We start from the raw sequence: 14,573 nt of genomic DNA on the forward strand, positions 1-14,573 counted from the left end.
CTGGCAGAGCTAACTAAAATTGATTCTTGACACAAAATTTCAAAAAATAAAACACATACCTAAGTGGATGATACTAAAGAAAACGTGTTATGGTAAATTATACATTCATCACTGATCTTTTCGTTTTTCCAGTACATTTCTAAAATATATCACTTTTTTTAAAAAAGGAAGATTAGTAACAATTGTGTTTGAGATTGATATACTACTCCTAGTTCAGTTCAGTTCAGTCGATCAGTCATGTCCAACTCTTTGCGACCCCATGGACTGCAGCATGTGAGGCTTCCCTGTCCATTACCAACTCCTGGAGTTGGCTCAAACTCATGTCCATCAAGTCAGTGATGCCATCCAACCATCTCATCCTCTGTCATCCCCTTTTCCTCCTGCCTTCAATCTTTCCCAGCATCATGGTCTTTTCACATGAGTCAGTTCTTTGCCTCAGGCGGCCAAAGTATTAGAGCTTCAGCATCAGTCCTTCCAATGAATATCCAGAGCTGGTTTCCTTTAGGATTGACTGGTTTGATCTCCTTATTGTCTAAGGGACTCTCAAGACTCTTCTCCAACACCACAGTTCAAAAGCATCAATTCTTCGGTGCTCAGCTTTCTTTCCATACATGACTACAGAAAAACCATAGCTTTGACTAGACGGACCTTGGTTGGCAAAGTAATATCTCTGCTTTTTAATATGCTATCTAGGTTGGTCAGAGCTTTCCTTCCAAGGAGAAAGCATCTTTTAATTTCATGGCTGTGGTCACCGTCTGCAGTGATTTTGGAGCCCAAGAAAATAAAACTTTTACTTTTTCCATGATTTCCCCATCTATTTGCCATGAAGTGATGGAACTGGATGCCACAATCTTAGTTTTTTGAATACTGAGTTTTAAGCCAGCTTTTTTACTCTCCTCTTTCACTTTCATCAAGAGGCTCTTTAGTTCCTCTTTGCTTTCTGCCCTAATGCTGGTGTCATCTGCATATCTGAAGTCATTAATATTTCTTCTGGCAATCTTGATCCTAGCTTATACTACTCTTAACTATATATTAATTTTTCCAAAACTTGTGTCTGTTTTTTTTTTATCCCTAGTTGTTACTATTTTATTATTCAATAAACTCTACGTGGTGCTAATCTATTTTTTATGTTTACAAGTTAAAGTAACATGAACCTACCAATTAAAACCAGGAAAGAAAGAAAAACGTTTTCTAACCCATCTGTATGCAATTCTTTTCACAAAGAACAAAAAATACAACTTTCCACAAAAGTACTATAGTATAGTCACATATTTCAAATCTTAGTAGTAAATGTAAGCTATTTTTAAAGTGGTTTAATTTTAAAATTAACATCTCTGAAATAAATGTAAAATTACTTATATGGGAAAGTCATCCACATTTCTCCATAGGTGTCTCAGTGAGATAGTTCTGTACCTGTATTCCTAGTAAACAGATTAAAAGAAAAAATAATCTCCCTAAAAGAAAAATTATCAACATAAGCACGCAAGGTTAACCAAACCACTTTCTTTTGCATGTGTTTTTCTATTTTTCATAAAATTTTATGTCCTAACTTTATAAATCTTTAAGAGGATTAGTTGTATTTTCACATAAAATAATGCTCCTTTCATCAGTATTTGCAATTTACACTACCCCATGCAACTTATGGTTTTCTTGCTGTTGTTGCAAGACCACTAGACTGTCTGAATTGTTAATATAATGAAACCTACAATTTGCCTACCTACTCAGAAACATTAAATAAATACTACCACTGTTGGTCATGAAAGGAACCCAAGTGTCATAAATAGTCTGCGGTAAACTCTTTTTGTGACCTTTAGAAAACTCTTCACTTACATTTCTTCTTAGTCAGCATGTCAGACTCCTAAATTCAACAGAGGTCACCATCCTTATCCAGTGTTTACTATGTCCAATGTCTACTATGTATCAGACACTACACTTAATTCAATTTCCAATGAAAATACTAACAACACTCAACAACATTTGGGAAGAATTCAAATAACTTCAGCTTACAAGAACGAAATAGAGGAAGATGGGGGGAAGGGGCAAAAAGAAGTGAGGAAGTCAAAAGAGGATAGAGAACAGAGGAAAGGAATAGGAAGGAATGACAACATCTACTCTGCTCTCTTCCTCTAACACTGCCAGAGCTATACAACAACGTGGAGAGACGATATGTAAAGCATTAACAGATGTACTGTGCACATGGCTGACTCGGCGGCTATCAGAAAAGACAGATACCAATCCAAACCTATACAATATAACAGTATATCTCAGGGAGGGAACACCTTGAATCTCCCAGTACCATGAAGCCATGTCACTACCCACTACTAACTAAGCTGTGATTCCATCATACCAGGAAGGAGTGGAAAAGGAAGAAAACTCTAGGTGAGAGTCACTAAATTTTCTACCATTAGGCTGAAAGAAGAGGAAGGATAAGAGGTTAGCTGATAAAAAAATAAATCCAATGATAAGAAAATACAGAAAACATGTATTTGCTCTACTGACTGTGACTTCTGAAAATCATCCACACTGTAAAGCAACTATGCTGAGGGGCATTCACATCATTTCCAATTTGTTGTGGCCAAAAGCAAGACTGCTGCAAATATCACTGCACTGAGATGCAATGGTTTTGGTATATTCCCAGAGGTCTGCAATGCCAAAGAATGTTTAAACTACCATACAACAGCACTCATTTCACATGCCACCACGGTAACGCTCAAAATCCTTCCAGCTAAGCTTCAACAGTTCATGAACCAAAAACTTCCAGATGTACAAGCTGGATTTAGAAAAGGCAAAGGAACCAGAGGTCAAATTGCCAACACCTGTTGGATCATAGAAAAAGAAAGAAAATTCCAGAAAAACATCTACTTCTGCTTCACTGACTAGGCTAAAGCTTTGACTGTGCTGCTAAGTCACTTCAGTCATGTCCGACTCTGTGAAACCCCATAGACGGCAGCCCAACAGGCTCCCCCATCCCTGGGATTCCCCAGGCGAGAACACTGGAGTGGGTTTCCATTTCCTTCTCCAAAGCATGAAAGAGAAAAGTGAAAGTGAAGTCGCTCAGTCGTGTCCGACCCTCAGTGACCCCATGGACTGCAGCCCTCCAGGCTCCTCTGTCCATGAGATTTTCCAGGCAAGAGTACTGGAGTGGGGTGCCATTGGTGGAGATCACACCAAACTGTGGGAAATTCTTAAAGAGATGGGAATACCAGACCACCTTACCGGCCTCCTGAGAAACCTGTATGCAGGTCAAGAAGCCACAGAACTGGACATGGAACAATAGGCTGGTACAAAATCTGGAAAAGGAGTATATCAATGCTGTATACTGTCCCCACGTCCAAGGAGCAGCAGCTGTGCGGGCAAAGGAGGGCTGAGAAGAGCTACTCCACATTCAAGGTCAAGAGGGGCGGCCAGTAAGGAGACACTCCTCGTCCAAGGTAAGGAGCAGCGGCTGTGCTTTGCTGGAGCAGCCGTGAAGAGATACCCCACGTCCAAGGTAAGAGAAACCCAAGTAAGACGGTAGTTGTTGCAAGAGGGCATCAGAAGGCAGACACACTGAAACCGTAATCACAGGAAACTAGCCAATCTGATCACACAGAGCACAGCCTTGTCTAACTTAGTGAAACTAAGCAATGCCATGTGGGGCCACCCAAGATGGGAGGGTCATGGTGGAGAGGTCTGACAGAATGTGCTCCACTGGAGAAGGGAATGGCAAACCATTTCAGTATTCTTGTCTTAAGAACCCCATGAACAGTATGAAAAGGCAAAATAATAGGATAATGAAAGGGGAACTTCCCAGGTTGGTAGGTGCCCAATATGCTACTGGAGAGCAGTGGAGAAATAATTCCAGAAAGAATGAAGGGATGGAGCCAAAGCAAAAACACTACCCAGTTGTGGATGTGACTGGTGACAGAACCAAGGTCTGATGCTGTAAAGAGCAATATTGCATAGGAACCTGGAATGTCAGTTCCATGAATCAAGGCAAATTGGAAGTAGTCAAACAGGAGATGGCAAGAGTGAACGTCAACATTCTAGGAATCAGCGAACTAAAATGGACTGGAAAGGGTGAATTTAACTCAGATGACCATTATATCTACTACTGCAGGCAGGAATCCCTCAGAAGAAATGGAGTAGCCATCATGGTCAACAAAAGAGTCCGAAATGCAGTACTTGGATGCAATCTCAAAAATGACAGAATGATCTCTGTTCGTTTCCAAGGCAAACCATTCAATATCACGGTAATCCAAGCCTATGTCCCAACCAGTAACACTGAAGAAGCTGAAGCTGAATGGTTCTATGAAGACCTACAAGACCTTTTAGAACTAACATCCCCAAAAGATGTCCTTTTCATTATAATGGACTGGAATGCAAAAGTAGGGAAGTCAAGAAACACCTGGAGTATCAGGCAAATTTGGCCTTGGAGTATGGAATGAAGCAGGGCAAAGGCTAATAGAATTCTGCCAAGAGAATGCACTGGTCATAGCAAACACCCTCTTCCAACAACACAAGAGAAGACTCTACATGTGGACATCACCAGATGGTCAATATCAAAATCAGATTGGTTATATTCTTTGCAGCCAAAGATGGAGAAGCTCTATACAGTCAGCAAAAACAAGACAGGGAGCTTACTGTGGCTCAGATCATGAACACCTTATTGCCAAATTCAGAATTAAATTGAAGAAAGAGGGGAGAACCACTAGACCATTCAGGCATGACCTAAATCAAATCCCTTTTGATTATACAGTAAAAGTGAGAAATATATTTAAGGGACTAGATCTGACAGACAAAGTGCCTGATGAACTATGGACGGAGGTTCGTGACATTGTACAGGAGACAGGGATCAAGACCATCCCCATGGAAAAGAAATGCAAAAAAGCAAAATGGCTGTCTGAGGAGGCCTTACAGATAACTGTGAAAAGAAGAGAAGTGAAAAGCAAAGGAGAAAAGGGAAGATATAAGCACCTGAATGCAGAGTTCCAAAGAATAGCAAGGAGAGACAAGAAAGCCTTCCTCAGCGATCGATGCAAAGAAACAGAGGAAAACAACAGAATGGGAAAGACTAGAGATCTCTTCAAGAAAATTAGAGATACCAAGGGAACATTTCATGCAAAGATGGGCTCATTTCATGCAAAGATGGTCCATACACTCTTTGGACGTAACAGAAGCATAAGATATTAAGAAGAGGTGGCAAGAATACACAGAAGAACTGTACAAAAAGAGCTTAACGACCAAGATAATCACGATGGTGTAATCACTCACCTACAGTCAGACAACCTGGAATATGAAGTCAAGTGGGCCTTAGAAAGTATCACTATGAACAAAGCTAGTGGAGGTGATGGAATTCCAGTGGAGCTATTTCAAATCCTGAAAGATGATGCTGTGAAAATACACTCAATATGCCAGCAAATGTGGAAAATTCAGCAGTGGCCACAGGACTGGAAACGGTCAGTTTTCATTCCAGTCCCAAAGAAAGACAATGCCAAAAATGCTCAAACTACCTCACAATTGCACGCTCAAAATTCTCCAAGCCAGGCTTCAGCAGAACATGAACATGAACTTCCAGCTGTTCAAGCTCGTTTTAGAAAAGACAGAGGAACCAGAGATCAAATTGCCAACATCCGCTGGATCATCAAAAAAGCAAGAGAGTTCCAGAAAAACATCTATTTCTGCTTTATTGACTATGCCAAAGCCTTTGTCTGTGTGGATCACAATAAACTGTGGAAAATTCTGAAAGAGATGGAAATACCACACCACCTGACCTGTTTCTTGAGAAACCTATATGCAGGTCAGGAAGCAACAGTTAGAACTGGATATGGAACAACAGGCTGGTTCCAAATAGGAAAAGGAGTACGTCAAGGCTGTATATTTTCTCCATGCTTATTTAACTTCTATGCAGAGTACATCATGAGAAACGCTGGGCTGGAAGAAGCACAAGCTGGAATCAAGATTGCCAGGAGAAATATCAATCACCTCAGATACGCAGATGACACTACCCTTACGGCAGAAAGTGAAGAGGAACTAAAAAGCCTCTTGATGAAAGTGAAAGAGGAGAGCGAAAAAATTGGCTTAAAGCTTAATATTCAGAAAACAAAGATCATGGCATCCGGTCCCATCACTTCATGGAAGATAGATGGGGAAACAGTGGGAACAGTATCAGACTTTATTTTTTGGGGGGCTCCAAAATCACTACAGATGGTGACTGCAGCCATGAAATTAAAAGACGCTTACTCCTTGGAAGGAAAGTTATGACCAACCTAGATAGCATATTAAAAAGCAGAGATATTACTTTGCCAACAAAGGTCTACCTAGTCAAGGCTATGGTTTTTCCAGTGGTCAGGTATGGATGTGAGAGTTGGACTGTGAAGAAAGCTGAGTGCCGAAGAATTGATGCTTTTGAACTGTGGCTTTGGAGAAGATTCTTCAGAGTCCCATGGACTGCAAGGAGATCCAACCAGTCCATCCTAAAGGAGATCAATCCTGGGTGTTCATTGGAGGAACTGATGCTGAAGCTGAAACTCCAATATTTTGGCCACCTCATGCGAAGAGTTGACTCATTGGAAAAGACCCTGATGCTGGGAGGGATTGGGGGCAGGAGGAGAAGGGTACAACAGAGGATGAGATGACTAGATGGCATCAGTAACTCAATGGACATGAGTTTGAGTGAACTACAGGAGTTGGTGGTGGACAGGGAGGCCTGGTGTGCTGCGATTCATGGGGTCGCAAAGAGTCGGACACGACTGAGTGACTGAACTGAACTGAATGAACTGAATTGTCACCCTGCTATTTAACTTCTATGCAGAGTACATCATGTGAAATGCCAAGCCGGAGAAATCACAAGATGAAATCAAGATTCCTGGGAGAAATAACAACCTCAGATATATAGATGATACCACTCTAATGGCAGAAAGCAATGAGGAACTAAAGAGCCTCTTGAAGAAGGTGAAAAGAGGAGAGTGAAAAAGATGGCTTAAAACTCCACATTCAAAAAACTTGCACTGGTTCCTTCACTTCATGGCAAATAGATGGAGAAACAATGGAAACAGTGGCATATTTTATCCTCTTGGGCTCCAAAATTTGTGAAGACAGTGACTGCAGCCATGAAATTAGAAGACACTTGCTCCTTGGAAGAAAAGCTATGACAAACCTAGACAGCGTATTAGAAAGTAGAGACATTTTTTTTGCTGACAAAGGTCTGTATTGTCAAAGCTATGGTTTTTCCATAGTCACATACGGATATGAGAACTGGACCATAAACAAGGCTGAGCACTGAAGAATCGATGCTTTCAAACTGTGGTGCTGGAGAAGACTCTTGAGAGTCCCTTGGAGTGCAACGAGATCAAAGCAGTCAATCCTAAAGGAAATCAGCTCTAAACATTCATCAGAAGGACTGATGCTGAAGCTGAAGCTCCAACACTTTGGCCACCTGATACAAAGAGCTGACTCATTGGAATAGACCCTGATCTTAGGAAAGATTGAGAACAAGAGAAGAAGGAGATGACAGAGGAGGAGATGGTTGGATGGCATCATCAACTTAATGGATGTATGTTTGAGCAAACTCTGGGAGATGGTGAAGGACAGCAAAGCCTGGCATGCTGCAGTCCATGGGGTCACAAAGAGTTGGACATAACTTAGTGACTGAACAACAACAACTGCAATGCTTACCACCAAGTTTAGAACATTTTTACCACTTCAAAAAAAAAAATCCCTATACCCATTTAGAAGTCACTCCTCATTCCCCCACCTCATCCCCATTCTAGACAACCCATAATAGATCTGCCTATTCTAGACATTTCGTGCAAACAGGACCATACCACATGTGGTCTTTTATGATAGACTTTTACTTAACACACTGTTTTCAAGGATCACCCATTTGTACAGGTATCAGTACTTCATTCCCCTTTAATCACTGCATAATGGCCCACTGTATGGATATATTTTATTTGTCCATTAGTTGATCAACACTGTAATGTTTCCAATTATAGGCTATTATAAATAATATTGCTATGACCATTCATGTACAGGTTTTTGTGTGGATACATGTTTTTACATATGTAGGCTAGAATCATTGGGTCATATGGTAAATCTACACTTAACCTTTTGAGAAACTGCCAGACTGTTTTCTAACATGTAATTTTAATTTCTACCAATTTGATGGGCATACAATAATTTTACTTAATTTGTAATGTGTACTTCCTTAATGAGTTTTAGGCTTTCTTTTCACTCACTAGCCATTTCTGTTTGTTTTTCTCTGATATGCTTTTCATTTCTTTTGCCTTTTTTTTCTACTGAGTTGTTTTGTCTTTTATAAACTTTCAAGAATTCTGCTTATATCTGTGATATTAACCAATTCACTATTGTCTTCTTTGCAAAGATCTTATTTTGATTCTAACCTTAGTGTTTTAATGTTGTGGTATCTTTTGATATATAAAATATTAAATTTTTATGGAGCCAAACATATCTCCTGCATTTGTGTGTTCATTAAGTTCTTTCCTACTTTAGATTAAAAATACAGTTGCCAAAACTTTCTTCTAAAATCTTATTTTACTTTAAGTCTTCATACAAAATTTATTTTATATTATATAGTATGAAATTGAAATTAAGCTGTTTTCCTATTGAAATACTATCATCTTAATCATATATTTAATGATCAAATCTCATAAATTTTTTTCTTTGAATTCTCTATTCAGGGTTTTTTCAAGCAATAGATCAGGACTGTTTGCTTTTGAAATCAATTTAGTTAAGTTTTATTTGACACTGAAAAAAAACAGACAAAGAAAATAATGTGCATCACATGTACTGAGGGTAAATGTTTCATAAAACTTTTACTTCTAATTTTTAACACATACAACACATACATACATCAATGTATGTACAATGTATTTCTTACTGTGAATTATAATAATGTTTGAAATCCAGCCTTTCATTGTATTCCATTAATCTATTTATCTATTCCTTTGTCCATACATATTTATATGATTCAAGAGTCTATGTTTTCTTTTATATACCTTCTTTGTCTATTATTAGATATTTGTTTTTCCACATGAACTATGTGGTCATTTTTTTTTCTAACACTAAAAAAAAACTTGCTTCTATTCTAATTAGACCTGCTAATTTGGGAGAATTATACTTTATGACATTAGGTTCCCTGCCCCATCAAATATTTGGTATAACTTTCTGCTTATGAAACGTGGTTTGCTTCCATGATTCTTACGCTGTAAGTTCTAGTTTACTTGCCAAATATAGTTCCTAAGTATTTTATAGTTCCTTTCATTGTGAAAGAACATTTTTCCCATTTCCATTTTGTGTACTTATTGCAAATATAAAGAAGCACCAGTTTTATTCATCTTATATCTGACTATCTCACCAGATTCTCTTCTTACTTCTACTGTTTATAACTTGAATGTCTTGGATTTCCTAGATGTGCAATCATGTTTGCTAGGACACCTAAAAAAAGTAAATAATTTGGCAGTATAAAATGGCAATATTGAAGTCTTATCTATCTCCTCATTGTAACATACAGTTTAAGTAATAGAAACAAGAAATTAATTACTCAAATGACTGAAATACATTCCTCTCTCTCACTCTCTGGTATTTCTCGAGTTGCTCTTCATGTTAAGCCCTGTGCCTGGCTCCTGCTCTCTCATTTTCTAAACTGTGCCCTGGCTTCTGATGCCTGAGTAGTAGAGAAAAGAGATGCTCTGGCTCTCACTATACCATTGCGCATGCACACACACACACACACACACACACACACACACACACACACACACATATCTCCATCCATTCAGACATATGCAAACATGGCACAAGATAAGATGCTGAAAAAAAATATCAACAAGTCAAGGACATCCAGAAAGACGATCAAACAGAAGATATGGTGGCGCTAGTGGTTAAAAAAAAAAAAAAAAAAAAAACCCACCTACCAAGGCAGGAGACATAAGAGATTCGAGAGACATGGGTTTGGTCCCTGGTTCAGGAAGATGCCCTGCAGGAGGAAATTGCAATCTACTCCAGTAATCTTGCCTGAAGAATCCCACAGACAAAGGAGCCTGTGGGCTACAGTCCATGGGGTTGCAAAGAGTCAGACACAATTGAAATGACTGGGCACACAGAGGATAAGATATGTGAATAAATAATGTTATTTCAAATAAGAATGACACACACTCCAAAATAGAGACAGGTAAAGCATGACTCAAGATGAGAAGAAAAACAGTTACTTACAGTACAAAAACACACTGTTATAGGTGGAGGTTAAATATATACTATAATACAGATATATTACATATTTTGAAGTTTTATGGGGTTGGCTGCACCTAATTATTATATACATTACTTTTCTCTTAGGGGAAAAATGGCTTTCAAATAATTCACTTATAAGTGAACTCCTAGCAACATACTCGACAGACAGTTGTAACAGTTTCAAACTTGTAGTACTGTCAATAAAGGGAAATAAGAGGAAAAATGATCTTTCCTGATTACCCCATGAGAACAAAATTAATTTTATTCAATATAAAGAAAAAGAAATTCCTATCATGAATCTTAAAATAAAAATTTTCTAAATTCAGGTGCAATAAAAATTTTATAAATTCAGGTACTATAAAAATTTCAATTATAATTGTTTATAATTCAGTGTTAAAATTAATTATAGCTTCTTATAATGCCAAGAATACTATCATAAAAATTTTGACCAGGGTAAAAGTTTTTCATCTTTGAATTCACACAGTGTATACAACAGCAGTTTATTGGTTCATTCAAGCTATAAAAATATGATGGACATTTCATCTGGTCAACCATCTTACAGGTTAACTCTTGTTTCCTGTTTTAGATTTTATTCTAGGTGAAGTGTTGTGGGCAGATTCTATTTACCTATTCTGAACAAACCACAGACTGTTTCATTGCTCACTCTTACTGTTAAGAACATATTGACTTGCTGCCTGCTCTGCTGTTAAATTCATTTATGCTGAGAGTCAGGCATGAAGACAGAATTTTAAATGTGACATTTGCAGGCTGTTAGGTCATTTAAGCTCTGACAACACCAGGGAATTCCTGACATATAACTGGACCTGATTACCAACCACAGATAGACTTTGGGCAAATTTTAGGCCACTTTTTGTAATTTCTCATAGAATTTTAATATTCAATTTTAACATCCATGAAAAGATCTAAATAGCCAACATTTTAAAGTAAAAGCCTGTTTCTTTTAATAAGCTCAACCTGGTACTTATAATCAATCTGTATCTCCTAAATAAAAATCCTTTTGATTGGCAAAGACATATGGAAAGACTCAATAGTAATTAACATTTGTGAAAATTCTGACAAATTCTGACGTTTAAGGGCTTTTGAAATTTCCTATAATCTATAGCTTCTGATAAATATGGTAGGTCTATAGGCCATAACTCTCATCAACAAACCACTTTTAAAATTCTTAGATTCTGGCCCAGCAGGGTGGACTTTATATGCTGTCAGAATTACAGTACAAATTCAAAGTTTAAAAACTTACCACATTGCCTTCTCTAAGATTACACTTGATGTAGAAAGGATGATAGAGTCATTATAATTGGAAATGAAAAAATTACCCACATGACATTTAGAATTACACTTTACAAGAGCTGATAATGGGGTGGGGTGGAAGAAGTAGGGAAAGATTTCTTTCTCATTTTAGCAACTCAAAGAAATTATACCAAATGATATTTTTCAGCATTTTCTTTGTCATTAACAAGTACCATATACAATGGTTCAAATGAAAGTTCTCTGAAATTAAGTCTTATTGTTAAGTAATGCACAAAAGATAATTCTGATTCTACCCTGTATTTTATATAAGCAAGAATTTTACTGTTAAACAGCAAGTAGCCTTTTAATATTGCACTTTGAATGAGATTTCCAACTGTAAGAGGTGGAGTCTAAATCGGGCTAGACGGCCTGGAATGCCTTTCAGCTATAGCACATTGATTCTGAAAAACCTAACAAAAGCAATTACTTTTCAGAGATTAAAAATCTTGTTTCTTTCAAAAGAATAAAAATGGAAAGCAAACCTGGTGTATTATCTGAGCAACAGGAAGTTGTTCAGCGTATTTCAGAGGTTCCATTAGTTCCTCAACCATCTGGTCTTTCTTATAGCTGGAAAAAAGAAATTAAAAAACACAAAGCTAAAGTATCAAATATGAACTATATTAAAGATATATATATATATCTGATATTGTAAAATAAGCAGTATTTGTCAATAATCTATGAAAAATAATCTAAGGATAATTTTTAAATTATACAACTATATATACATTCAGACTGCATAAAATTACTATTTAATAAGACTACTTGACATCACATAATAGCCTCATCCTGTCTTTCACTCTGAGACTTAAAAATGTTTAAGAACTCCATGTTCACTGGATATGCTTTTAAAGGTCTTCAAAATCTGGCTCCAACTATTCAAGCCTCATCAGCAACTCCTCCTCCACATCTGAATCAACAGTTTCAGCCATGCCCATCTACTGGTCCCCTGCCAGTGGGCCTTGTATTCCCATGACTCTGATTTTCTTCATTCTGTTTCCTATTTGGACCAATCAAAGCTCCCTTTTTGTTTACTCTTCTTTCAAATATAGTAATTTATTTAGATCTACTTAGGTGCTTTTTTTTTACCATCTTGAAGACAAAAATCATGTCTTATTCTTCTCTGTATAGCCACTGTTTACCATATAATGAAGACTCAATAAACGTTTGCTGAATGAATATATGAATAAAATAAAGACAATAATAACTCTCTGAGAGGTTATTCTATATGGAAAATATTTTAATACTTATATTTCAATGAGGTGCAGAATTGACACAACACATACCTGATGGTATAAAAGAGGAAAGCGCAGAGTAAGAATAAAATCTCCCCAAATGAAGTAAGTAAAGTCGCTCAGTCGTGTCCGACTCTTTGCGACCCCATGGACTGTAGCCTATCAGGCTCCTCCATCCATGGGATTTTCCAGGCAAGAGTGCTGGAGTGGATTGCCATTTCCTTCTCCAGGGGAACTTCCCGACCCAGGAATCGAACCCGGGTCTCCCACATTGCAGGCAGACGCTTTACCACCTGAGCCCCCAGGAAAGCGTTCCCCAAATGAAGACAACTACAAAAAAAAAGTTCTTAAAAAAGTATCAACATTTACAAAATAGCAAATAAATATTAGATTTCAAAACAGTAACACTGAAGCACAACTTTCAATTACCTTTTATTCCTGTAAACATCACCTTATCAACTTAAATATAAAAACTGAAACTTTGAATTACCTTGAAAAATAAAGAAGACTAGTATAAATCTCTAGTTAAGAAATCTGATGATGAGAAATCTGGAATCTCTCCCAATAAAAAGGCAAATATACAAATAAGGACAAAATTTTGTATATAAGAGTTTAAAAGACCTCTTAGGTAAAAGTTTATATATACTTTGCAGATTAGCATAAATACAATTAATTGGAGGAACTTTGAAGACTCTCACTATTGATGAAAAAACTGTCTTAAAATATTGCTTTATAGAGACAGAAAATAGAAGGGTGGTTTCCAGAGCAAAAGAGGAGAGAAGGGGGAATTACTATTTAATGGGCAGAATTCCAGTATTAAAAGATGAAAAAAGTTCTGGAGGTGGACACAGATAAAGACAAAGACCTCATGAAGATACCAGGGGAAGATTTAACTATCTATAAATCAACAAGAGAGGCTTTATAAGAAAACAATCCTGTCAACACCTTGATCTTGTACTTCCAGCTTCCAGAATTGTAAGGAAATAAATTTCTGTTGCTTAAGCACTCAGTCTGTGGTACTTTGTTATGGCAGCCCTCAAAATTATTAGAGTATACAATTAAAAATAAGATAAATATTCATTGACCAAAAATAACCCACATTATTTTTAAACATTTCACAATGTGCCACCTTTTAAAGCTCTACTTATATTTTTAGATATGCAAAACATATACCAAGCAACAAAAGGAAAACAGATTAAATAACACCCAATTTAAAATTTTTGTGCTTCAAAATACACTACCAACAAAGTGAAAAACCCTAGGAATGGAGGAAAATTTTTGCAAATCATACATCTGGGAATACCAGACCACCTGACATGCCTCTTGAGAAGTCTGTATGCAGGTCAGGAAGCAACAGTTAGAACTGGACATGGAACAACAGACTGGTTCCAAATAGGAAAAGGAGTACGTCAAGGCTGTATATTGTCACCCTGCTTACTTAACTTATATGCAGAGTATATCATGAGAAACACTGGGCTGGAAGAAGCAAAAGCTGGAATCAAGATTACCAGGAGAAATATCAAAATCTCAGATATGCAGATGACACCACCCTTATGGCAGAAAGTGAAGAGGAACTAAAGAGCCTCTTAACGAAAGTGAAAGAAGAGAGTGAAAAGGTTGGCTTAAAGCTCAACATTCAGAAAACTAAGATCATGGCATCCGGTCGCATCACTTCATGGGAAACAGATGGGGAAAAATAGTTACTGACTTTATTTTGGGGGGCTCCAAAACCACTGCAGATGGTGACTGCAGCCATCAAATTAAAAGACACTTACTCCTTGGAAGGAAAGTTATGAC

At 37.4% G+C, this 14,573-nt stretch overlaps 1 protein-coding gene across 1 annotated transcript in view; it reads right to left on the reverse strand.

Annotated features, from left to right (window-relative positions):
- PIGK (phosphatidylinositol glycan anchor biosynthesis class K) overlaps positions 1-14,573 on the reverse strand; it is a 153,122-nt gene that overhangs the window by 42,264 nt on the left and 96,285 nt on the right. Inside the window, exon 10 of the mRNA XM_004002091.4 lies at positions 12,027-12,111. Within this exon, the coding sequence (XP_004002140.1) occupies positions 12,027-12,111 (85 nt within the window). The remainder of the gene's footprint in view (positions 1-12,026; positions 12,112-14,573) is intronic.

This window comes from Ovis aries, chromosome 1 (assembly GCF_016772045.2).
Source record: "Ovis aries strain OAR_USU_Benz2616 breed Rambouillet chromosome 1, ARS-UI_Ramb_v3.0, whole genome shotgun sequence".
NCBI classification, from domain to species: Eukaryota; Metazoa; Chordata; class Mammalia; order Artiodactyla; family Bovidae; genus Ovis; species Ovis aries.